We start from the raw sequence: 24847 nt of genomic DNA on the forward strand, positions 1-24847 counted from the left end.
TTATATCATATTAAGTATTTATTGTTTTCTGCAGACTGACCTTGATGTAACTCTCAAGCCAGGAGGGGATTGATTAGTGTTCAAGCTGCTGAGATCTTAGGTCAAAAAGCTACAGAAAATAAATCACTGAGTAGAAGAAAAAAAAAAAAAAGCCAACCATTATGAGACAGTCTTCCCTTAACACACCAATTCCAAGAGTTGAGGCTTCACACCTCATGACATGCTGACAAGAGCTGAGTGAACCAGAAGGTTTTACTGGGAGAAGAAAAAAGCCTTGGGGGTGGGCAGTGGGAGTAAAGAGGGGAATGACAACACTGGAAAGATAACTGAGGTTATTTTGGAAGCCCAGGAGGTCCTGGGAAACTTGAAGACACGAGAGATTCCCAAAGCCAAGGGGATCCGGCTTATCCTGATGAAGCAAGGTCCCGGGAATGAAGGCAGAGTGAGGCATGTGAGAGCCTAGGAGGCAAGGGGGGAACTGGCAGGGAGTCCCAGGTGAAAAAGGGGATGGGATGGGGCACAGAAGTCCGTGGATAGGGCTGGCGGCCCCCAGGGCTCGGCGCATCAGAAGTTGGGCTTGTGCTTCTTGAGTTCCACCATGAGGTGGTGGATGTTGATGAGCTCGGCCCGGGCAGGGAGGGCTCGCAGCTGCGGCTGAGACAGCACTCGGTGGAAGCGATGATAGAGCTGGATCAGCTGGGTCAGAGCTCCCTGCTCAGAGAAAGTCACGGAGGGATGAGATGCAGGGTGATGCTAAGGATGACGATAGCCGTCAGCTTAGGGCTCAGCCAGAACTTTGGGCATGGCTGGTAGTTGAAGATCAAGCCAGAAGGGGACTGATTAGTGTTCAAGCTGCCGATTTCTTAGGTCAAGATTCCGAGCCCCGAGAAAAGAGGAGGGCAAACCAGTGATGGGGCGGGGTGGGAGTGGGGACCGGGAGTCGCAGGTTACCTGGATGATGCTGGTTCCATTTCTGAAGTTGGTGAAGCTCCGCATCACATCCTGACTCAGAGACTCCACCGACGATTTCCAGGAACTGCCGAAGCCACGAATCAGCTGAGTAACCCGGGCTGAGAGAAGGAGGAAAAAGATCACAGCTAAGTGATGTCTGATCCCGCTAGGTCCTCCCCAAGGTACAGCCGTCCTCACCCTGAAACCCCTCTTTTCTGGTGTTCTCCCGACCCCCTCTTTCATGCCTGACACCCTCCCCATGTAATCTGCATCCCTGAATTTTTCTTTTCCATTCACCTTTCCCCTCACCCCACCATATCCACCCCATCCTCAGACCTTCTTCCCCTCGAAGTCGTTCCGCTTGTCCACGCTCAATCAAAGCTTCAGCTTCCTTTACAAATGCCACCAGCCCCCCAAAGGGGGGCGATAGCAACTCTTCAATGAATTCCTGTAGGAACGCACACACATACAGAGTTGAGTTTCCTGGGGTGGGCAGATTTTTCCCAGTTCTGGCATCATGACCAACTTGGTCCTTAGAATACTCCCATAACAACAGCGAACCTCTAGAAAAGTCATGTACTTTAAGACATGGTTGGTCTCACAAGAGGTAGGGGAAATCTCCTCCCTTCTCAAAACAAATAAATAAATAAACCACAAAACCTTTGTTTAGTTAAATTTTAAAAAATTGAGCTGGGAGCAGAGGGCCAGAACCAGAGAAGTGGGCCCTGAGCGCCTGGGAGAGGCGGGGCTTCAGAAAAGTAAACGGTCACAGCAGCTCTGCTATCAGGAAGCTGAGCTGATGCGGCCTTGAGCGGAGATGCTGAGCGTGGTCTCAGGAGAGCCTCTCAGAGGTGCCAGTGCAGACCCAGCTGGATGGCATCTTTCAGCTATTGCAAAAGCAGAGGCAAGTCTTCTCTGAAATCTCCCTGATCCCCATTTAGGCCCCGATGACTGCCCCTGATTGAGACCGAGAAAAGAGCCCAAAGATACCCAGTCACAGAAGCAAGCTAGCTACCACGAGTCAGAAGAGGCAACAAGCAGTGGACTCAGACCTCCGAAGACCGCCAGTGTTAAAACTGTCACATACAGAGCAGTTGTACATTCTGTATGAAATGTTCAAAGAAGTTAAAGACACAGACACAAACGTGACGTATTACCAAGATCAGAAACAGACAGACTTGAAACAAATGGGATTTTAAAGAAATGATTTAGAAAAAAACTTTTTTTTTTTTAATTTAAAAAATGTCAGCTGGCTAAACAGCAGATTGGATATACCTGGAAAAATGACTGAGCAAACTGGAATTTATAATTGAAGAAATGACTCAAAATGCAGACAGATAAGGAGATGGAAATTTTTGAGACATTGAGAGACATAGAAATCTAATGGTCTAAGCGGTGATCACCGATGGCCACTGGCCAAAAGAAAGCCAAGAAGACACTAATGCCCTGAGAGAAGTACACACCACCACCTCTCAAACAGCCTTGTAAAAAAGTCTAATTGGAATCCGCTCAAGCCTTTCCACTGAATCACAAAGAGGAACAGCTTAGGCATGCTATGCAAGGCAGTCAGCAAAATCCAGACTGTACGTCATTCTACGTGACAAATGACTCCATTTCTTCCACAAATAAATTGCATGGAGGAGATAGGGAAGAGATGGAAGGGAAATCTACAGATTAAAGAGAGACATACAGGGACTGCCCTGGTGGTCCAGTGGTTAAGACTCCACACTCCCAACGCAAGGGGCCCAGGTTCGATCCCTGGTTAGGGAACTAGATCCCACATGCCGCAACTAAGACCTGGCACAGCCAGATAAACTAAAAAAGAGAGAGAGGCATGTATGGACTGTATATGGATGCTGACTTGAACCACTGTTTATAAGTGGGGTACGTGAATACTAGCTACTTTGAGAGTGATTCTTTTTTTTTCCAGGCCACCTCAAGTGAAAGCCCCAAGTCCTATCTTTTTTTAAAAGTGTGATAAAGTATTGTGGTTTAAAAAAACATATCCTGACGCAGATGAAGTGATGATAGTGATGTACAGAATTTAATTCAAAATCACTGAGGGTTGGGGGACGGATGGGAGGATGAACAACGGGTTTTGATACAGATGAAACAACTGTCCTGTTATTGGCTGAAGATCTGTGATGGCCCCTGGGGGCTCACCATGCTATCCTCTACCTAGCACGTACATTTGAAATTTCCCTAAACACAAAGTTAAAATGAAAAGGCAAACAAACAAATAAAAAACAGTGCAAGGGAGGGACTTCCCTGGTGGTCCAGTGGTTAAGAATCTACCTTGCAATGCAGGGGACACAGGTTCGAACCCTGGATAGGGAACTAAGATCCCACATGCTGCAGAGGAAGCAACAACTGAGCCCTCTCACTCCAAAGCCCATGCGCCACACAATGAGAGTCTGTGCGCAGCAACAGAAGATTCTGTGCGAAGCAACTAGACCTGATGCAGCCAAATAAATAAAAAAAAAAATTTTTAATGGAAGGGTGGAATTTAAGTAGGAAAAAAAAAAAAGAAGAAGAAAGAAAAGAAAAACCCAACCCAAATAGTAAGATCTGGTAAGGTGAAAGCAGAACTTTTATTTCACTTAAAAATAAACTACTTATATTTAAAAATAAAATCCTTTGTGGAATCTAAAATATGGCACAAAAATGAATCTATCTACAAAACAGGAATAGACTCACACACATAGAGTACAGACTTGTGGTTGCCGAGGGAGAGGGAGCTGGAGGAGGGATGGATTAGGAGTCTGGGGTTAGGAGACACAAACTATTATATAGGATGGACACGCAACAAGGTCCTATCGCAGAGCACAGGGGGTTCCAGCCAATACCCTGGGACAAACCATAATGGAGAGGAATATTAAAAAGAATGTACACATATGTATAACTGAGTCACTTTTCTGTACATCAGAAATTAACACAACATTGGAAATCAACTATGTATCAATAATGTGCTCAGTTGCTTAGTCGTGGCTGACTCTTTGAGACTCTGTGGACTGCAGCCCGCCATGGAATTTTCCAGGCAAGAATACTGGAGTGGGTTGCCATTTCCTTCTCCAGATATATCAGTAATAAATAAAAATAAAATCTTTTCCATTCTTCCCACAAAACATCCACCTATATCCACTGGAGGCTGTGAGATAACTAACATGAGATGAAGAAGACATTCCCAAGAACACATCTTTCCATAATTAAGGAATCTTTATTTGTGATGTGATTTGGGACAGAGATCATAACAAATTCAACCTATTATAGTTGCCTAAATGCAATAAACCCACAACACTCTTAAACAGTAGGGGGCAAAGCAGGTGGATGCAGAGCTAAGCTCAACTAACAGAGATGACCTGTCCTAACACAGTCACCATGAATCACATGTAACAACTGGTCACTTGAAACAAGGCTGCTGCTGCTGCTGCTAAGTCGCTTCAGTCGTGTCTGACTGACTCTGTGCGACCCCATAGACAGTAGCCCACCAGGCTCCCCCGTCCCTGGGATTCTCCAGGCAAGAACACTGGAGTGGGTTGCCATTTCCTTCTCCAATGCATGAAAGTGAGAAGTGAAAGTGAAGTCGCTCAGTCGTGTCCGACTCTTAGCGACCCCTCGGACTGCAGCCCACCAGGCTCCTCCATCCATGGGATTTTCCAGGCAAGAGTACTGGAGTGGGGTGCCATTGCCTTCTCCGTGAAACAAGGCTATTGAAACTGAAATGTGCTGTGAACATACACACCAGGCTAAGAGACTTCACATAGGAAAACTTTTCAGATGAATCATTACTCATCTATTTGTAGATAAATAATGTTGAAATGATAGTATCTTGGACACAGTGTTTTCAGTAAAACATATTAAATTTGTTTCACCTATTTCTTTTTTGTCTATAAAACTTAGACACTAGAAAACTTGAGGCACGTACTATATTTCCATGGGGCAGCAGTGGTCTAGACTTGGATGGACTTTCTTTAAGCTCTCTATCCAGCCAAAGAGAGTGGGTTTTTGTTTGATTGTTTGTTTTGACCTTGCAGCCCAGCTTGTGGGATCTGTTTTCCCACCAGGGATCGAACCTGTGGCCTCTGCAGTGGAAGCACAGAGTCCTAACTTCTGGACCTCCAGGACAGGACCTCCAGGAGAGAGTGTTCTGACCGCAGAGGAGTGACCAGAGGAAAGAGCACGCTGGGCTTCAGCTCGTAAGCTCTCCCACACAGTACTGAGCAGCAGCCCACCCGAAGGCACAGGACCATCCCCACCCTGGCAGATCCCACAGGGCCTCAGGGCTCTCAGCAGAGTCCTCACTGAGCACATCTCTGGGGTCAGAGGGTCTAGAGAATTGCGATTCTGAAGGCAGAGCCAACATTCCCTCTGGTCACCTAACCGTGCAGGTGAGGACAGCAGGTTCTTTTCTCATCGAACTAAACGTTTATTTTATGAAACAGAGAAAACAGACTGGGAAAGTTTAACCTATAACTGACCAGATCCCAGGAAAGAAAGATAGGAGGAAAGCAACGTTTAAAAAAATACTGGCTGCGGGAGAAGGGGCAAGACAGGGAAAGGGGATGAAGAGGTACAAACTATTACGTACAAAATAAATAAGCTACAAGGAGATATGATACAGCACAGGGAATACAGAGAATATTTCACATTTAAAGGAATACAGGGACTTCCCTGGCTATCCAGTGGTGAGGATTCTGTGCTTTCACTGCAGAGGATGTGCGTTCAATCCCTGGTGGGGAAACTAAGATCCCACAAGCCGTGTGGTTCAGCCAAGAGAAAAGTAAAGTAAATAACATAAAGGCATTTAAAAAGTAGGACAGAAAAAAACACTGGTCAATAATTAGCAGGGAAAACAGAAGGGGAGGGACGACTGAAGCATTAAAACATTTAAAATGTTTAAAAGTCCATGTATTACTTGAGATCGGTGTTAAATATTAAGTTTAGATGTTAAGCTAAATTAACATTAGCTTGTTAATTTAAAATTTAAAGGACAAATTCCAAAAGAATGGAGTACAAAATCCAAACAATCAGAGATGGACAAAAAGTTGTAAGAAAAACAAAGGCAAGAAGGAAAAAAGACACAAGACAAAGAGAAAACTAAAGATGGATGAAAACAGTAGAAATGTCACATTAATCACAATAAACATAAATGAAAAAAAAGACAAATTAAAGGGCAGAGATAATTCAATTGGATTTTTTAAATTCCAGCTATTTCTATTTTTAAAAGACTTAAAATGTGAAAATATGAAAAGGAAAGTAAAAAGAAAGTAAAGGAAAAAAGCGGAAATTTTTTAAAAAGTGGAAATAAATTAAAAAGCAAATATTAACTAAAATAAAGCTGGAAGAGCTATGTTAACATAAAATAGAATAGGCTTTAAGAGAAAACTGTTAGGGCTAACATGGGTCATGATACAGTGACAAATGCTTCAAGTCACAAGGAAGATCATATGATTCTAAACTTTTGAGAATTTAGATAAAATAAGTTGAAACTATATAAAACAAGATCTGACAAAACTGCAGTGAAAAAGTGATAAACTTATGAATTTCAAAACATCTCTCTCAACTACTGACCAAAAAAAAAATCAGTAAAGATATAGGTGATGTAAATAACAATTAAAGAGCTTGATTTCCACACCTGACAATCAAAGAACACACAACCTTCTCAAACATACGTGGATCGTTTTCAAAAGTTGATCATGTCCTATGCTATGCTATGCTATGCTAAGTCACTTCAGTCGTATCCGACTCTGTGCAACCCCATAGACAGCAGCCCACCAGGCTCCCCCGTCCCTGGGATTCTCCAGGCAAGAACACTGGAGTGGGTTGCCATTTCCTTCTCCAATGCATGAAAGGGAAAAGTGAAAGTGAAGTCGCTCAGTCGTGTCCGACTCTTAGCGACCCCATGGATTGCAGCCTAACAGGCTCCTCCGTCCATGGGATTTTCCAGGCAGGAGTACTGGAGTGGGGTGCCATTGCCTTCTCCGTGATCATGTCCTAGGCTGAAGCAAATCTAAAAAGATTTCAAATTTCAGATTTTCAATACCAAAAGGCCACATTCTCCATTCACAATGCAACTGTTAAACATTAATAACAAAAAGACTTTTGGAAATGTTAAAGCACTTCTAAAAAACCTCATGGATTAAAGAATAATTGAAATATAAAAGTTCTTTGAACTGAATAAGAAAAATGCTACACTTTCAAACCCACAGAAGTCAATACAAGCAGTATTTAGAGGGAATTTCATAGTTTTAAATCTTCCCTAGATGTTTGCGCTGGCAAGTTCTAAGATATTTTATAGGAAGAGATCATTTCAAACCCAAAATCTTTAAGAATAAAAAGAATGAGGAAATCCTTCCTTCCCACCTGCCTCTACAAATCCAGTATGACTTTGGTGCCAAAACCACATAAGGGCAGGACAAGAAAGGAATAGCACAAGCCTATCTCATTTCTGCACAGAGAAGCAAAAACTCTATATGCATCAGACCAAATCCAGAATGGCTTAACATTCCAAAATCTACAAATGTAGGATACCACATGATAGACTTTTTTAAAAAATGAAGTATAGTTGATTTACAATGTTGTGAGTACATGTGTATTGAATGAATATACATGTATACATATATATGTATTTTACAGATTCTTATCTTTTATAGATTATTATGAGGTATTAAATATATTTCTCTGCAGTATACAGTAGATCCTTGTTGTTTATCTATTTCATATATAGTTCTGTGTATCCGTTAATCCCAAAGTCCTAATTTTTTAAAATTAAATATATGATTACCTCAACAATTGCAGAAAAAGCACACATCCCTGATTAAAAATTCAATACCCATTCATGATTTAAAAACAATAATAACTCCTGGAATACTAGGGATTGAAAGGAATTTTCTTTACCTGATAAAGGATATCTATTTCAAAAAAAAAAAAAAACCCTACAATAACAGTACTCTTAAAGGGGAAATGATGAAAGCATTTGTTTTAAAGTGAGGAAGGGACTTCCGTGGTGGTCCAGTGGCTAAGGGGGACCTGGGTTCCATCCTTGGTCAAAGAACTAGACCCCACATGCCACAACTAAGAAGAAAAAAATAATCCCGCATGCCACAACTAAGACACGGCACAGCCAAATAAATAAATAAATATTCTTTTAAAGTTAAGAAAAGGTAAGCGTTCTCACTATCACCCCTCTATTCAACCATTCAACTTTAAACAAGGTACTAGCCCCTGTAGTAAGAGAATAAAGACATAGGAATAAAATAGGAAGAACTGAAACTGTCACAATTCAGAGATGACGAATGCCTACATAGGAACACACATCTCCAGAAGTATTATTAGAAATAACTTAGGAAGTGGCTGGCTATATAATCCATATACAAAAATCAATAGCACTTCATATACCAGTTCAAACAAGTAAATTTCCTCTTGAAAAGATAGTATTTAACAGTCTATTTAAAGGACAAATTCTAAAAGAATAAAGTCCAAACAATTAGGAAAAAAAAAATGAGATCATTATTTCTAGTAATTTCAAGTATTATTCTTGGTAATTACTCCTAAATAAACAGTAGATCCCTAGTTCCGGAAGATCCCACGTATCTCGGGACGACTAAGCCGGAGAGCCGTAACTACTGAGCGCACCCGCCCTGGAGCCCGTGCTCCGCAACAAGAGAGAAGCCCCGTTTGCCACAACTAGACAAAGCCCGCGCACAGCAACAAAGACCAACACAGCCAACAATTAATAGAAGTAACTAAACTAATTGACTTTAAAAAGAATGAGCTACAGCCTCATGTCATAACAGGACAATACTAGAAAAATTATGCGTCAAATAATCCTGCAATCCTGTTACTACGGCACTCAGAACCAAAACTGAATAGTTACTGTTTCGGCATACAATTTTTTTTCTTTCCTTTTTGGTTGTGTGCTGCACAGCATGTAGGATCTTAGCTTCCCATATCCCCTGCAGTAGAAGCCAAGAGTCCCAACTACGGGACTGCCAGGGAATTCCCTATAGCTCTATTATTGCCCATAGCCAGGGCATGATAAACACAACATTTAGGTCAATAAGCGCCTCTATGTGAGAGACAGAGAGAGGGGCCGAGGAAGAACTCAGACTTTGATGTTAGTTATTGCCAAGGTGTGTGATAGCTTTGTGGATGTCTGTATCATTAAAAAAAAAGAAAAAACAGACCAATAACAACAGCATGTTGTGAATCAAGAGTTGTATCACAATTTCAATTCTGCGTACCTGGAGCCCGCTGCCACTGTAAGCGTGCACGCGCACACACACAAACAGACCTAAACAGCACACACGTGACTTCCCTGGTGGTCTAGTGGTTAAGAATCCGCCCTCCAATGCAGGGGACGTGGGTTCAACCCCTGGCTGGGGTACTAAGGCTATACATGCAATGGGGCAACTAAGCCCTCGAGCCGCAAGTACCGAGCCCTGTGCTCTAGGGCCCGTGTGCGGCAGCAAGAGAAGCCGGAGCGCCGCGACAGAGAGCCAGTGCAGCCAAAGTCACCAGCAAAACACAGCACAGGACTGTCCCTGCCCTCACCCCACACCCCTACCTGTGTCCGCGCGTTGAGCAGCTGCTGGAAACTTTCAACCTCTTTGCTGTCATCCGCCGCCCGCTCCTGAGGAAAGACAGAGGGGAGTCTCAAGTTTGGGGAGAAGCTGCCCTTCATGCTGGCATATCCCCATCCTTCCACATTCACCATATGGAGCCGGACACCACGTCAGACTCCAAGAAGAAAACGCTTGACAAGGCCAACGTGATCTCTGCACTCGTGGAGGAAAGGGGGCAGAGCGGGCGCCCGGGGTCTCGGGGGAGGGTGACGGGGCAGGGGCCTCCGGTACCATCAGCACACCCAGGAAAGGGGGCAGAGCGGGCGCCCGGGGTCTCGGGGGGGGTGACGGGGCAGGGGCCTCGGTACCATCAGCACACCCAGGAAAGGGGGCAGAGCGGGCGCCCGGGGTCTCGGGGGGGGTGACGGGGCAGGGGCCTCGGTACCATCAGCACACCCAGGAAAGGGGGCAGAGCGGGCGCCCGGGGTCTCGGGGGGGGTGACGGGGCAGGGGCCTCGGTACCATCAGCACGCCCAGGAAAGGGGGCAGAGCGGGCGCCCGGGGTCTCGGGGGAGGGTGACAGGGCAGGGGCCTCGGTACCATCAGCACACCCAGGAAAGGGGGCAGAGCGGGCGCCCGGGGTCTCGGGGGGGTGACAGGGCAGGGGCCTCGGTACCATCAGCACGCCCAGGAAAGGGGGCAGAGCGGGCGCCCGGGGTCTCGGGGGGGGGTGACAGGGCAGGGGCCTCCGGTACCATCAGCACACCCAGGAAAGGGGGCAGAGCGGGCACCCGGGGTCTCGGGGGAGGGTGACAGGGCAGGGGCCTCGGTACCATCAGCACGCCCAGGAAAGGGGGCAGAGCGGGCGCCCGGGGTCTCGGGGGGGGTGACAGGGCAGGGGCCTCGGTACCATCAGCACACCCAGGAAAGGGGGCAGAGCGGGCGCCTGGGGTCTCGGGGGGGGTGACGGGGCAGGGGCCTCGGTACCATCAGCACGCCCAGGAAAGGGGGCAGAGCGGGAACCTGGGGTCTCGGGGGGGGGTGACGGGGCAGGGGCCTCGGTACCATCAGCACGCCCAGGAAAGGGGGCAGAGCGGGCACCCGGGGTCTAGGGGGGGTGACAAGGCAGGGGCCTCGGTACCATCAGCACACCCAGGAAAGGGGGCAGAGCGGGCACCCGGGGTCTCGGGGGGGTGACAGGGCAGGGGCCTCGGTACCATCAGCACACCCAGCATCATGTCATAGTTGTTGATCAGAAACACAAGCTGCTCCTTCCTCGAGGAGAACTCAGCTGCCACCCGGAGGACAAAATTCTCCACCTCCACCTGAAAAAAAGACCGAAAGGAGGGAGTGACAGGAGCAGGCAAGGCTCCCCGCCACTTCAGCCCCAGGGGCAGGGGACCCCTCCCGCACCCCGCACCTGGAGCTGGCCCAGCAGCTGCATCGTCCGTTCGTTGGGAATCGTCTGATTGATGCTGACAAGAGCCGAGGAGAATTCTGCGTATCGGCGCGTGATCTGGAGTAAGAAGGAGGGACAAAAACTCACGCCAATCCCCCCGGCTCAACCGACAAAACCCCTGACTCTCTCGAAGCTGGCCAACCAGCCTCTGGGCGATCCCCACCTCCAGGCCCTCCCACACAGTGCCCAGCCCACACTCCCAGGGTGCCCCCACACAGCGTGGCTACATGTCCAGTCAGGCCCAGAGACACAGCCCCGAGGCCGAGTGACCACACAGTGGGACTGCCAGCCCTGCCTTTCAGCAGACCCCGCCACCCCTGCCCATGCTCACATAGTGAGGCCGAGTGTCCAGCCCTCCGAGGCGCTGAGGGTCAGTGCTGCGGACACTTTGGACGTTCATCTCCAGGATCAGTTCAAACCGTGGCCACAACAAGGCAAGCACCTGTTCCCAGTACCTGTGGGCTTGATCAGAATCAGAGATCTGGCAAGGAATGTCACGGGTGGGGTTGGGGAGGCTGAAACCTGATCGAGGGGTGACCATCAGTGGAGGCAGGAGTGGGTGTGAGAGGTGAGTGTGGAGGCATCAATACTGCCTCCAGGCAGACAAATGGGACCAGTGACCTGTCCAGGGCAGGAACGTCCCTCTTGGCTGTGATGTTGCGGAACCGGAGGACGATGTGGATGCAGAGGAAAACAGCGATGGCATCGTAACAGTCAACGAGGTAAGACTCCAGGTGTTTCTGTGGTTGAGGATTTAGAAACAGGCAGAGGACTGGAAGTGTCTCTTCCTGTCATTCCCAGTGACCATGGACGGATGCAGTGCTCCTTGGGGGACATGACACTTGCGGGTACAGGGAGAGATCTAAATGGAAAATGCACCTCCTTTCCTGTCCACCAGCCACTCACGTGGTCCTGTGGCCTTGCTCACCTAATCTATGATCACAAGCCCATCACAGCAGAATTCAGGGCCGGGAACCAAGGTCTAGGAGCCTCTAAGTGTTGGGTGCTATCGCCTGGGTGTGAATCAGAAGGAGGGGCGCCTCAGGGACCCCCAAGCTTTGATGGATTTGTGGGGAGTCACACACAGTCAGAATGAGGCGCATGCATTCTAAAATGAGAGGATCCTGCCTTCAGTGCCCCAGGGCCGTGGCCTCACTGCAGTGCTGATGAGGACTGGGGACAGGGTTGAGGAGCCCAGGAGCCAGCGAGCTCACCTGGGTCATGCTGAGGGTGCGGCCCATGACAGCATGGAACAGGTCATGGGCAGCCGGGCCGGACACCATGAAGAACTCGCAGATGAAGAGGTATTCACGGCAGGAGTTGTCGAGGAGGGCGTAGTGCTGGCTGCGGAAGAGGGCCTCGAAAGGATACTAGGATGGGTGGGAGAGGCAGGAAGAGACACAGACGGGTGGACCCCAGTCCTGGCTCTCTGTGGACATGGCTGGAACATCAGCTCAACTGGGTACCAGTAGCTCAGAAGACCCTCCCCATCTAACCCTCGTTCAGGCTGCAAAAGGGCTTCCTGAACAGGTACTGAAGGGCAGGGGCGGGGTAGGGGGAGGGCTACACGAAAAGAGCCCACCCCCACCTGCTGTTGCTGCTCCTGCATTTACCGCCACACCTGCCTAATGACCTATCACCCTCTGTAACACCCTGAGTCAATGGTCCAACCCTCCTCTCATTGCAGAGTGCAGGGGCAACTGGAGATTGGGACTCCCCCGGGCCCTGCAGCCGGGAAGCTCTGCCCTGAGCTCTGTGCTCAGAGCCCCACCCCGAGGCTGAGGCTGGCTCTCCCTCCTACCCTCTGTTCCCCGCGCTGGGCAGTGTGGGGCACAAGGATGGGGGCTTCCAGTTCAGCGGGGGAGATGACAGAGCCCCGGGTCCCCAGGGTGAAGATGGTGTTCCTGCTGCGGAGGGATGGCTTTGAGAAGAATCGTGAAAGGCCAGAGTCAAGGGAAACAGATCACAACTGTGATGGAAGATCAAAGACCCAGGACCTCCAGGGGCCCCCAGCAGTCAGACATGGCCTCGGGGTCCCTCCTCCCCAGTCTTGGGGCCCCACTTCACCTGACATCTGTGAATGGGCTCCAGGGAGCCTCTACGCTCCCTGACATCATACACAAAACTCAGTGTAAGGGTGATCTGTGCATTTTTCTGGGGAGGGAGGTCCCCGCCTTGATCTCATTTGCAAAGTTTTGGTCCCACAGAAAAAGGTAAGCAGCAGGGCCTTGGAGGCTGGAGCCAGAGGCCCTTCCCTCTCCAGGCCCAGCTGAGTGCCCCTCAGCTCCAAGATATCTTTCTTGGCTGTATCTTCCACGCCCATTAGGTCATCCTTCTCAGCGACTTCCTCATACTAGAGAAGAGAGGATAGAGAACTGGAACATTGCTTCCCAATGTACAAGAAAAAAAGACGTCTCTTTACACAGTCACTCCTCTCAACTCAGGCGCCCAGAACACCTCTCCTTCCACGGGCTTACCTGCACCTTCATGAGCCGCCCCAGGTAGGAGCGGTAGTAAGACAGGTATATCTTGCTCAGCGTCTCCACGTACTCGTCCCTGATTTCCTTCGCAGTGGCGCGTTCGTTGCCCAGCAGGAACTGATAGAAGAACCTGGAGGAGCCAGGAACCAGTCAGTCTCCCAGCCAGCCCCTCAGGGACACCCGCCCACTCTCTGGGTGGCGACCTGTATTTCAGCAAGGCTGTCTGTGGGATCTGATAGTTGGTCATTGGCTTTCTGAAAGAATAAATCTTCTGAAGGATGAACTCTCGGATCTTCGTCACAGCCTAGATGTGGGGGACCAAACACAAGGCATGAAGCTGTAGCCTTCTCACTGCCTGGGAAGCACCGAGGGAAGGAATGAGCGTTGACTGTTGGACGAGCAAGAGTAGAGAACACCTCTTTGATATCTGTTAAGACTTTCAGAGGAACCCAGAGATGTGAGGATGAGCCCTGCCACATAAAGGCAAGGAGAAGTTCTTGGGGGTGGGCTACAGCGAGCTTTGCCAGGGCAATCCAGGGTAGAGGTCTAAGGGAGGCTGGTTCGAGTTGTATGTCCACCCCCACTTCCCACCTTGACTCGGAGGCGGTCGAGCACGCCCCGGACATCTGCACAGGCCGCTGTGCCCCTAGCCTCCTGTTCTCGGACTGCAGCTGCCTTAGCATCCAGCTCCTGCAGCTGCTCCAAGAACCGGGGCTCTGTGACTGGTGCCTCCAAAATTGCCCTGGGGAGCAGGGAGGGGTGGGATGGGTGAGGAGGGAGACCCAGACACCTCGAGACTCTAAACCATACCCCTGGCATCCAGCTTGTGTCTCCTCTCCCTTTGTACACTGCATTATAGTGTCAGAACACGTGCACAAAGTATTCTGTTCCTGGACACACATACCTCCATCACCCACATCAACCTTAAACCCTTTCTCGATGCCCAACCCCAGATGATTCCTATTCCTTAAAGCCTGAGTCAGGGTAAAAAAGAGCTGTCAACTGCTCATCATTTTCTGGAAAGTGTGTGATAACCTGAAGCCAGGAGACCCACGTGGTTAAGTAGGGTAGGTCACGCCCGCCCATCTACTTTCTATGACATTGTTGTCCTTTGTTATTCAGTCACTCAGCCGTGTCCAACTCTTTGCAACCCCATGGACTGCACCATGCCAGGCCTCCCTGTCCCTCACTATCTCCTGGAGTTTGCCCAAGCTCATATCCATTGAATCTGTGACACCATCCAACCATCTCATCCTCTGTCTTCTGCCTTCAACCTTTCCCAGCAGCAGGATCTTTTCCAATGAGTTAGCTATGACATTAGGACCGTTCAAACTAGTGACTCACGTGACCAGAGCAGAGGGCACCACGAGACCATCAACAAGCTCCCCGAGTTTCCCCCGGACAGCCTGCCGGTTCCGCAGTCGAATGTTCATGGCTCCAGACTGTTCCTGCAGCGTCCGGATCTCAGAGCTGATGGAGCTGAGATCACTCTGAAAAGCTCCCAACATCTGCTCCATGCGCTGGGAGAAGGCAGAAGCGCTGCTGATTAGCCATAGGATTGGTAGGGGACAAGTTTCTAGGTAAAGTCTCTAGTACCTATCCAACTATGAGAGTAGTGGGTGATGAGGAAAAAGGTACAACAAAGGCAAATAACAACGTTAGTCACGGCAGCAACAACAAAAGCGGCTGCTGAGATCATCCTGAAAGTGACTCTAACTGTCCCTGCCTGAGGCAGATGGCCTAAAGAATCATCCTGAAGACCATGACCATGATCTGCGCTCTGGGATATGAGGGGTCCCAGGGCATGGTTACTAACCTCAAGGACAGCATCGCAGGCTGTGATCTGATTGTGCAAAGATGCTATGTTCTCACTCTCTTGGATATCTGACTCACAACAAGTCAAGGGGCCTCACTGTGGACATGGCGATTCTCAGACCTCCGCAGGACCTCTCCAATTTCTCCCTGAGGTGACAGAAACCTCAGAGAGAAGACGGTGGCCCCGGGTGGGCTGTCAGCACCATACCCCTACAAAATGCCCGTTTTAATAACAGCACCCCTCTCTTCTGCTGGAGGATACAATCCCGAATGGACTTCTGCTCAATCTGCTGTAGCTCCAGCTCAACCTGCTTTGAATAGTGACGAAGATCCACACCCTGGGAGAACAGAAATGTGAGAGGGTCAGGAGGAAGTCAGTGAAGGGACACTGGAACAGAGTCAGCAAAGGACTAGAGAAAAAGACCAGGGTGATAGTAGGAGCGCAAAAGACTTTTTTCTTTCCTTTAAGGGGAGGGTTCAGGAAGGGGCAGATTAGTATAGTGGAAAGCCTCACCGTTTTAAGAGCTTCCTTTACTAACTCATCCTCCAGATTTGCCTGAATGTGAACTGCAAATAGAAGTTCATCATAAGGGTTCAGCTAATTCTACAGCTCTGTCTCCACACTGAACATCCACACACCAGTCCCAGCCTTAGTACTTGCAGAGCCCAGCCTCTCAGGTTACAGGACCACATACCCCCCACCCTCTGCCATCACTTACCATCCACTTCATCCAGGATGAATTCATCAGAGGTGATGTCCAACTCTCCAATCTGCAATGGCTCCCGAAGACCTGGACCACTCCCCTGGAGAGGAACAGGTTAATGGGAAAGAGAGAAGTGGAACAAAATATAATGGAGTAGTCACCAATCCTTGAAGCGGAGAAGAGGGACTTTCACTGGGGAATCACAGGTAAATACTGAGTTCACAAAATGTCAAAAGTTCCATATTGTCTCAGTCTACTAATCGGGGCTGATGGATAGGAACGGGACAAGGAGACAGGCAAACCACGAAGCGTGAAGGTAACCAAATCAGAAAAATTAGAAGATGCAGAAGGCAGAACAGAACTTGCAGGTGAATTTAGGATCTCTAGACTGCTGCTAAGAGTCAGACATGACTGAGCCATTTCACTTTCACTTTTCCTTTCATGCATTGGAGAAGGAAACGGCAACCCACTCCAGTGTTCTTGCCTGGAGAATCCCAGGGATGGGGGAGCCTGGTGGGCTGCCGTCTATGGGGTCGCACAGAGTCGGACACGACTGAAGCGACTTAGCAGCAGCAGCAGCAGCAGCAGACTGCTGCTACCTTAAATGTTCTATCACCATCCCTCGGGGGCGCGCCAACCTATTTAAAACTACCAGCTAATACATAGTGTTTACCTACCTGCCAGGTGCCATCTTACATATATTCATTCACCCAGTCCTAACCCACAACATAGATAGTAGGTCTTAGTTTTTTCACCTTATAGGTGTGGAAGTAAGGGCATAGAGAGGCAAGTTAAACTTGCCCGAAGACACACAGAGTATACGTGGCAGAGCCTGAATTAAAGCCCAAGCAATCTGGTTCCAGAAGCCATGTTCCTAGACTTGCTTCTCTATTCTGCCCAAACATCTGGAAGTTAACTGAAATTGTGGCCCCAGAGCCAAAGTCTCGGCCATGCTGACCCCAGCTCAGGTTCAGGTCGGATCCCACGGAGGCGTATGGAGAACCAAGCCGGGTAGCATCATTGGCAGCTGCGAGTTCCACCCTTGTGCCTACACCCAGCCCAGGCTTTCCTGACGTGAGGAGACTGGACAAGACTCTGAAGGAGAAACAGCCCTGCTTCTCACCAGCGGGCCCTCCTCCTCCTCCATATCTGAGGCCCCGGCCCGCAACACCAGCTCACGAGCAGCTGCCGCCATGGTCGCAGCGGCGGCCATTCCGCGCAGCCTCACTTCCGGCAGCTGTCAGTCAGGCGAATCTGTTCCCCGGAATGGAACTACAGGTCCTGGAGTGTCTTGCACGGCGCGAAATCGCTCCCAGATATTTGTTTGCCTCCAGTCTCCCTCTTTCAGCTGTAACCGCTTCACCCAAGTGGAAACAAGTGGAATTCTTAAGCACAATCTCAATCCGGAACCTTTGTTGCTCGCACACACAAGACCTGTACGAACAGTAAAGAAAACCCGGACCGGAAGTCATGCCGCCCGATTCAGAGTCTTGCATAGTTTCCGGAAGCTCCTTGCTCAGATAGCTCCGCCCGTTCCGCCTGGTAGCAATATAAGGCTGTTACGTCACTTCCGTTTTCTCTTCCACTGGAGGCCTACACGCCGCCGCTAGGGCCGCCGCCATGGTAAGAGTACAATCCTTGCGGGGATCTAGCGACATCGGGACCGGGGCAGGGAAGGTCTTGCTGTCAAAGGGTTGAAAATGTCCTGTCTTGGGGGCCTCCAACTTTCTGGGTGGAGCCTCGGATACCGCTTCTGGAAAAGGACAACTAAAGACATCCAGTCTGGGGACTGGGGCCGGAGGAACTCCCACCCCGGGCACTAGAACGGTTTGGGCGTGAGGGGGGACCTCAGTCTCCGCCACTCAGAGTGTACTTGGGGCACGGGTAGGAGACACACTTCTTCCCCGAGGTTGCGTTTTCCCAAGCCTGAACACTTCATGTTCCTGCTGTCTGCAGGATTCAGGAGTTTGTTGTGTCGTGAAGACCTGACGGGGGTTTCCTGCTCCCTGTGTGACAAGCTTAGCGTTCGTGTTTGAGGTTACGGTTTGATAGTAGTTCACTCTAATTTCTCCCTCAATCTCTATCAGTCTCTAGTAATCCCTGAGAAGTTCCAGCACATCTTGCGAGTACTCAACACCAACATTGATGGGCGGCGGAAAATTGCCTTTGCCATCACTGCAATTAAGGTAAAGTAGGGTAAGGACTGATGGCTTCCTTGGTGGCTCAGACGGTAAAGAATCTGCCTGCAATACGGGAGACCAGGGTTTGATCCTTGGGGTTGGGAAGATCCCCTGGAGAATCTCCTCCAGTATTCTTGCCAGTTCCACGGACAGAGGAGCCTGGTGGGGCAACAGTCCATGGAGTCTTAAAGAATCAGACACGACTGAGCGACTCACACACACGCAGGGTAAGGACTAGAGACTATAGATGAAACTTTAGTTGTTAACACCTGAGCTGAAAGTGAGGCAAAGTGAGGGGAGTCCCAACCAGATGGTCTTGTCTGCTAGGTAAAAAAAAAGGACGATTAAGAGAGCAATTAGTTCTCTTAACCGCTCGCCCCCTTTGTCCCAAAAGGTAAGTGAGAAAAGCCAGAGAGTCCTCTCAGGTCAAACCAAGAGATTTCACCTAGGGAATGGGGAAGTTGGATAATTGTACCATTTGAAGGGTAAATAGAAATGCCAAGAGATTCCAAGTATGAAGAAACCTATAGTTATTATGTCAGTGAATGCAAGCTTGGATATCTCCCTTAACCTAATGAACTCCCAGCCTTCCAGATGGGGATGTTATCCTTAAAAAGATTTTTTAATTGTGGAAATGACTGAATGTTTTCTGCCAGTATGTTTACACTTCTTGGAGCCAAGGTTGCTTAGAATCCCCAGAAGACACTATGATAAGTATTTTATAGATTGTTTAAAACGGCAAATCAGCATCAGCTTTTCTTGGTGAGATTTGTCACGTTTACTTTTTCACTCTAATTCAAGGAGCACGGCTTTCATTCTTAAATAGTACGTTTCATCTTCTGTGAAACTAGTAAGTCAGTGAAAAATACAGTGTTCAGTGCAGGCTCACCTCATTTTGTGGAGCTTTGCAGATACTGTGTTTTTTTGTGGTAGCTCTTAAGACAGTTCTTCAACATTTGCACACATGGTGTGTCTGTCACATTTTGATGAAATACTTTAAAAGTTTTCAGTGGTGTATTTGTTATGCTTATCTGTGATCAGTGACCTTTGTTACTATTGCAAAAAGATTTAGACTTGCTTAAAGTTCACATGATGGTTAGTACTTCATAGTAATAAAGTGTCTTGATTAAGGTATGTATAGGCAGTTGCTCACTTAATAGATTATGTAACTACATGTGCTGAGAAACCAAAATACCATGTAGCTCTCTTTATTTCAGTGTTGTTGGGTGTGGTCTGGAACTGAACCTGCTGTATCTCTGAGGTTGCTTCTGTTTTTAAAGATTGCTAGAATGCTTAGGTCAGATAGTGAAAATAAAAGATGAGCGTGGTTGATAGGATGCTTCTATTAAATCCTTTCTCCCTGCTTCTTTGAAATTAACTAGTTTGGTATTTGTTACCTTAAGTATATGTGATGACCTTAAAACAGATTTTGTAAGCAGTTTCCAGTACTTAATGAGTATGTTGATAAGACTCTCTTAGGGAATCTCATGCCCTGCTTACCACTGGGAAAGATTATTCTAGAGATACACAGGTACTTGGGGTTTTGCTAACTGTGTTTCAGCTTTTGCTGGCTCTTCTCTGGTGAGACAGCCAAAGCTTAGAGGTACCTGGTCTTTTGTTAATGATTTGGAATGTGGGGTTGAGTAATACTTATAAATTGGAAGGGAGTTGCTGGGGCTGGAGGCTAAGTAAGAGGAGGGATTCCTCAGAAAATTAAAGGAGCAAAGTTAATTGGGAAAGGTGAGGTATCAAAGGTGACATAAGCAGAAAAGGGTATTTACTAAGTGGTAACACACCTGCAAGATTTTTTTATGCCACAATCCCTTCTTTTCTTTCCATTTGTGCACTTCTGCTATGAATAGTCCTTAAGGTTGGACTGCCCTTCCTCTAAATCAGGATGATACCTGGTCATCTGGATTGTTTGGAAACATGGTTGGAACTAGTCACAATGACTGGATGATACCCATTGGTTCTCATAATTGGCAAGCCAGTATCTGAACAGGGCTTTCAAAAAGCTTGACAGCAACTTAAAAAAAAGAAAAGCTGTTTATCAAAAATCATAAACGCTAAAAAGTAGGAGAGAGAGAATTATTGGCCCCCTATTGAGGCATCCAAGGGACTCCTGAAAATCCCTTGGACAGCAGGGAGATCAAACCAGTCAATCTTAAGGGAGGTCAACCCTGAATATTCACTGGAAGGACTGATGTTGACGCTCTAGTATTTTGGTCATCTGATGCTGGGAAAGATTGAGGACAGAAGAAGAGGGCATCAGAGGTGAGATGGCTGGACAGCATCACCGATGCAGTGAACATGAAGTTGGGCAAATTCTGGGAGGTGGTAGGGGGCAGGGAGGCCTGGTGTGCTACCGCCCACAGGGTAGCAAAGAGTTGGACACTACTGGGTGACTGAACAACGGTCGATGTATCATCTAGTTAAAAATTAGAATCTTGTTTTATCTTTACCTTTCTCTACCCACTTGTATTTTAAAGCAAGTCTCAGACATACCACCTGTAAATATTTAAATTTGAGAGACACTTAGATCTTAGTCTCCTCTCAATCAATTTGGTAATTTGACCTCCAGGTCACTTTCTTACAGAGAGGAAATCCAGTTTCCTGGGACCTTTGTGACACAGATTTGTTGACTTAAAACAACCGAAACTTAATCTCTCAGTTCCGTGCCAAACATCCTTGGTTTCCTTGTCTTGGCAGCTGCATCACTCTAGTGTCTCACCTTATCACATGGCCTTCTTGCCTGTCTGTGTCCTCTCCTTTTATAAGAATACCAGTCATTGGATTTAACTATTTCTAACCAAAGCCATGTTTTGAGGCTCCCGATGAACAGAAAGTTGGTGGAACACTACTCAACCCAGCACACGGTCGTTCACTTTGCAAATCTGTTTGGCTCGTGAGCTCAGGTGGCAAGGAGCACCAGTGTTGGTGGTGACAGGATGCCACTGGTCTCAGTGTTTATTTTGATCACAGGGATTTAGTGACCTGCCCAAAGGATCATGGCCTATGGCCCTTTGACATCACGAGCAACTGACAATGCTGTCCCTCAACCGTTAATTCAGAGAACCTTGATCTTGTTGCTTTGGTGCTCCATTGACTGAGAAGCATCAATTTCGTCTCCACTGTGTAGAAATCAGAAGGTGCCACTCGGGTGCTACAGCTTTCAGGGGATATCAAAACCTTTTTTTCCCTTTAATGATTAGGCTTTGTATCTGGAAGAGTATGTTATTTTGGACCCTACTTTTGTGTGCTTTTTGAATCATGAGCAACCCAAAAGGTCAGACTCACACAACTCTAAAACCTCTCCTCAGGGTGTGGGGCGAAGATATGCTCATGTGGTGTTGAGGAAAGCAGACATCGACCTCACCAAGAGGGCCGGGGAGCTCACCGAGGATGAGGTGAGGACAGGGATCGGGGCTGGGGCTGGGCCTGGGCCTGCCTGGAGATGGGGGCTGTCTGGACCTGACCCTTGTCCTGCCTGCCAGGTGGAACGTGTGATCACCATTATGCAGAATCCACGCCAATACAAGATCCCAGACTGGTTCTTAAACAGACAGAAGGACGTGAAGGACGGGAAATACAGCCAGGTGTGTGTGGAGAGGGGAGAGCAGAAAGAAAAGCAGGCTGTCCAGTTGGGACTGGACCTAGGAGACCAGGGCGGAGAACAGCCATCCCTCACTGTCCCCCGTCTGTGCAGGTCCTGGCCAACGGTCTAGACAACAAACTCCGTGAAGACCTGGAGCGCCTGAAGAAGATTCGGGCCCACAGGGGGCTGCGCCACTTCTGGGGGTGAGTGGGGGCCCGTTTGTCTGTCCTTAGACTCCCAGGGGACTCTCATGCCCCGTCTTTTCCCAGATTTGCTTGATATGGTGAGTAACCTTTGTCTTTTCTCCCTGCAGACTCCGTGTCCGAGGCCAGCACACCAAGACCACAGGCCGCCGTGGTCGCACTGTGGGTGTGTCCAAGAAGAAATAATGTGTGGGCTTTGTGTTAATAAATAGTTTATACAGTTAACGGCTTCCGTCTTGTGGTTCTTTGCGTTTTTCTGGAGACTCTGATAGGGAATATGCTTTCACACCGGGCCCTGTTGGTCATTTTTCACACTCGATTGATGTCCCCACTCAGCTGCCCAGACCTTGTCTTGGTCTTTGTGTCCTCGCTGCGCTCGGCTTCTCTTTAGTTGTGAGCATGGCTGCTCATTGCAGAGCACAGGCTCCGCGGCACGGTAGTGTGTAGGCACCGAAGTGGTGGTCCCTGGGCTCAGTTGCCCTAGGGCATGCGGCATTCCGGGACCTGGGGTGGGGTCTGTGTCCCCTGCGTTGACAGGTATATTCTAGAGAGCTCCCAACACTCTTGGTCTTGATTAAAGCTATGCTGTTGCCACACCCCCTTACCAGAAGCAACCTTTTACCTATTGGTGCCACTCTCCAGGTGGGTAGAGGGAGGAGCTGCACATTCACCCTCGAGGGGGCGCTCTCGGACATTCCAAGGCCCGGCTTCCCCTTGCTGGCTGGCGGGGTGTTGGGGCTTGCGCAGGTAGCTGAGCCTAGCCAGCGGTCGGTTAGGTGAGTATCTGCGTATTGACCGCCGTACGTCTCCGAAGGCTGGAGATGCTGGTGTTGGTGACCTGGAAACGTTGAGCCCCGCCGCGCGGGGGTGGGTGTGGGGAGGCGCCGGCCGCACGGCGTCCGGCCGATGTGGCCGAGGCCCGCGGATCCAAACCCGCTTCCCGTTTTGGGCAAAGACCCCCCTTGCGCACCCCCCGCTCCCTCCAGTCTGTGTTCCGCCAAGCGCGCAGCCGCGGAGCTTCCGGCGGGGGCTGCGCACGCCACGCCTTCCGGCGGGGAGGGGCGGCGAGCGGAGACGGCCGGCCATGGAGCCGGGCCTTGTCGGCCGCGCCGACCAGGTAACGTCCCCGCGGGCCCCGCCGCGAGGGCAGCTTAGGGCGTCGGCACCGGCCGCCGCCCCGTCCCGGGGGTGGCTCGCTGCAGGCCGCTGTCTGAGAGCCGCGCTCCGCGGTCTCTAACCACGCCCGGTCTCTCCCCCCAGGTGCCCTCTGGCCGCGCCGCACCATGCGCCCGGGCTTGTCCCGGCGCCTGCTCCTGGCCGCCCTGCTGCTCCTGCTCGTCTGGACCCTCTTTGGGCCCTCCGGCCTCGGGGAGGAGCTGTTGAGCCTCTCCCTGGCCTCCTTGCTCCCCGGCCCGGCCTCGCCCGGGCCGCCCCTGGCCCTGCCCCGCCTCCTGATCCCCAACGAGGCGGCGTGCGGCGCGCCCGGCCCCCCTCCCTTCCTCCTGATCCTGGTCTGCACCGCCCCGGACAACCTGAACCAGAGAAACGCCATCCGGGCCTCCTGGGGCCGCCTGCGCGAGGTCCGCGGGCTCAGGGTGCAGACTGTTTTCCTGCTGGGAGAGCCCGGCTGGGGGTCGCGCGGGAGCGACCTGGTGTGGGAGTCGGCGGCCCACGGGGACATCATGCAGGCAGCCTTCCAGGACTCCTACCGCAACCTCACCCTCAAGACCCTCAGCGGGCTGAGCTGGGCCGATAGACACTGCCCCACGGCCCGCTACATCCTCAAGACCGACGATGATGTGTTCGTCAACGTCCCCGAACTGGTGTCGGAGCTGGTCAGGCGGGGAGGCCGCTGGGAGCAATGGGAGACGGGCGTGGGGCCCCCGAGAAAGGCGAAGGCTGGAGATGAGAAGTGGGACGGAAGCCCCACCTTGGGGAGCCAGCCAGTGCCTCTCTTGTACTTGGGTCGCGTGCATTGGCGGGTGCAGCCCTCTCGGTCACCGGGAGGCAAGCACCAGGTATCGGAGGAGCAGTGGCCTCCCTCCTGGGGCCCCTTTCCCCCCTACGCCTCAGGCACGGGCTATGTGCTATCAGCTTCTGCTGTGCAGCTTATCCTGAAGGTGGCCAGCCGGGCACCCCTTCTGCCCCTGGAGGATGTTTTTGTGGGGTTAAGTGCCCGCCGAGGAGGCCTTGCCCCAACCCACTGTGTCAAGCTGGCTGGTGCCACCCACTACCCCCTGGATCGGTGCTGCTATGGGAAATTCCTTCTGACATCGCACAAGTTGGACCCCTGGGAGATGCAGGAAGCCTGGAAGCTAGTGGGTGGCTCTGATGGGGAAAGAACTGTACCTTTCTGCTCCTGGCTCCAGGGGCTCCTGGGCATCCTGCGATGCCGGTTAATAGCTTGGCTTCACAGCTGAGAGGGCCTGAGCGCCCAGGAGAGGGGTGTGGAATGGAGGGTCCAGCCAGCACCCCCCCCCCCACTTTCTTTCTCCCAGGCCCAAAGCAGGAGCGCTAGTTGGCTGCAGCTGAGCAAGCTGCTCCACACAGGTGCTCGGGCTGTCACTGAAGACTGAGGGTCACAGGAGGGACCTAGGGGGCTGCCTGGCCTGCCAGCCCCAGAGATGGTCTTCAGGAAGAACCACACACGCTGGCTTGTTCTCTCCAGCCATGGCAGGGGAGGGGCATAGGCCCCTCAATAAACTTGTCTTTTTTCTTCTTTGAGTGTGTGGTCCAGGACTCTCAGAACACAATCCTGGGAAACCCAGAGGCTACCAGAGCCTGCTGGTGGGGAAGGCCATCTCCAGGGACTTGGAGCACACCTCTCCCTGGAGGAAGGCCTTAGGGAGCTGGAGGAGGCCACAGCGCCCACAAGATGGGTGGGGCCAGAGGGGAG

General features: G+C 50.2%; 3 protein-coding genes across 13 annotated transcripts; 2 read left to right on the top strand and 1 right to left on the bottom strand.

The window, feature by feature from the left end:
* Positions 1 to 17199, bottom strand: VPS52 (VPS52 subunit of GARP complex). Of its 10 annotated transcripts, none has more exons than XR_015152970.1 (20): positions 17097 to 17199; positions 15989 to 16073; positions 15784 to 15836; positions 15532 to 15607; positions 15271 to 15338; positions 14799 to 14974; positions 14046 to 14196; positions 13658 to 13758; positions 13452 to 13584; positions 13270 to 13327; positions 12776 to 12909; positions 12189 to 12344; positions 11596 to 11714; positions 11306 to 11429; positions 10936 to 11031; positions 10744 to 10840; positions 9518 to 9583; positions 1288 to 1399; positions 952 to 1070; positions 1 to 711 (listed from the first exon to the last, which is right to left on the bottom strand). XR_015152970.1 is itself a non-coding variant. In XM_086371127.1 (20 exons), the coding sequence occupies exons 1-20, from the start codon at positions 17184 to 17186 to the stop codon at positions 565 to 567; spliced, it is 2172 nt and encodes a 723-aa protein (XP_086227253.1). In that variant the 5' UTR covers positions 17187 to 17199; the 3' UTR covers positions 1 to 564. The 10 variants fall into 10 exon arrangements, 7 of the variants coding, with proteins under 7 accessions (XP_086227253.1, XP_086227255.1, XP_086227254.1 ...); XR_015152973.1 differs by having other exon boundaries at positions 15271 to 15342; XR_015152971.1 differs by having other exon boundaries at positions 16932 to 17199.
* Positions 17200 to 17550: 351 nt separating this feature from the next.
* RPS18 (ribosomal protein S18) lies at positions 17551 to 22176 on the top strand. The gene is made up of 6 exons (XM_086371141.1): positions 17551 to 17596; positions 18061 to 18159; positions 21474 to 21560; positions 21648 to 21749; positions 21860 to 21951; positions 22062 to 22176. Exons 1-6 carry the CDS (start codon positions 17594 to 17596, stop codon positions 22135 to 22137), a joined length of 459 nt encoding a protein of 152 aa, XP_086227267.1. The 5' UTR covers positions 17551 to 17593; the 3' UTR covers positions 22138 to 22176.
* A 420-nt stretch (positions 22177 to 22596) lies between these two features.
* On the top strand, positions 22597 to 24675 carry B3GALT4 (beta-1,3-galactosyltransferase 4). Of its 2 annotated transcripts, none has more exons than XM_086371139.1 (2): positions 22597 to 22727; positions 23212 to 24675. In XM_086371139.1, the coding sequence occupies exon 2, from the start codon at positions 23235 to 23237 to the stop codon at positions 24369 to 24371; it is 1137 nt and encodes a 378-aa protein (XP_086227265.1). In that variant the 5' UTR covers positions 22597 to 22727; positions 23212 to 23234; the 3' UTR covers positions 24372 to 24675. The 2 variants fall into 2 exon arrangements, with proteins under 2 accessions (XP_086227265.1, XP_086227264.1); XM_086371138.1 differs by lacking the exon at positions 22597 to 22727 and adding an exon at positions 23018 to 23068.
* Positions 24676 to 24847: the final 172 nt, after the last annotated feature.

The sequence above is a fragment of the Bos grunniens genome, chromosome 23, assembly GCF_055505025.1.
Source record: "Bos grunniens cultivar Pamir isolate PY7600 chromosome 23, Bosgru_T2T1.0, whole genome shotgun sequence".
Lineage (NCBI taxonomy): Eukaryota > Metazoa > Chordata > Mammalia > Artiodactyla > Bovidae > Bos > Bos grunniens.

Bases quoted from the DNA above. Each gene is read 5' to 3' on its own strand.
- VPS52 (XM_086371127.1), bottom strand. From the start codon at position 17,186: ATGGCCGCCGCTGCGACCATGGCGGCAGCTGCTCGTGAGCTGGTGTTG. The intron at 16,074-17,096 runs GTGAGAAGCAGG...GTTCCTCTCCAG, and splicing joins AGGAGGAGGAGGGCCCGCTG to GGGAGTGGTCCAGGTCTTCG. The intron at 11,715-12,188 runs GTGAGCTCGCTG...CCTCAACCACAG, and splicing joins GCACCCTCAGCATGACCCAG to AAACACCTGGAGTCTTACCT.
- RPS18 (XM_086371141.1), top strand. The intron at 21,750-21,859 runs GTGTGTGTGGAG...CCGTCTGTGCAG, and splicing joins AGGACGGGAAATACAGCCAG to GTCCTGGCCAACGGTCTAGA. The intron at 21,952-22,061 runs GTGAGTGGGGGC...TTCTCCCTGCAG, and splicing joins GGGCTGCGCCACTTCTGGGG to ACTCCGTGTCCGAGGCCAGC.
- B3GALT4 (XM_086371139.1), top strand. From the start codon at position 23,235: ATGCGCCCGGGCTTGTCCCGGCGCCTGCTCCTGGCCGCCCTGCTGCTC.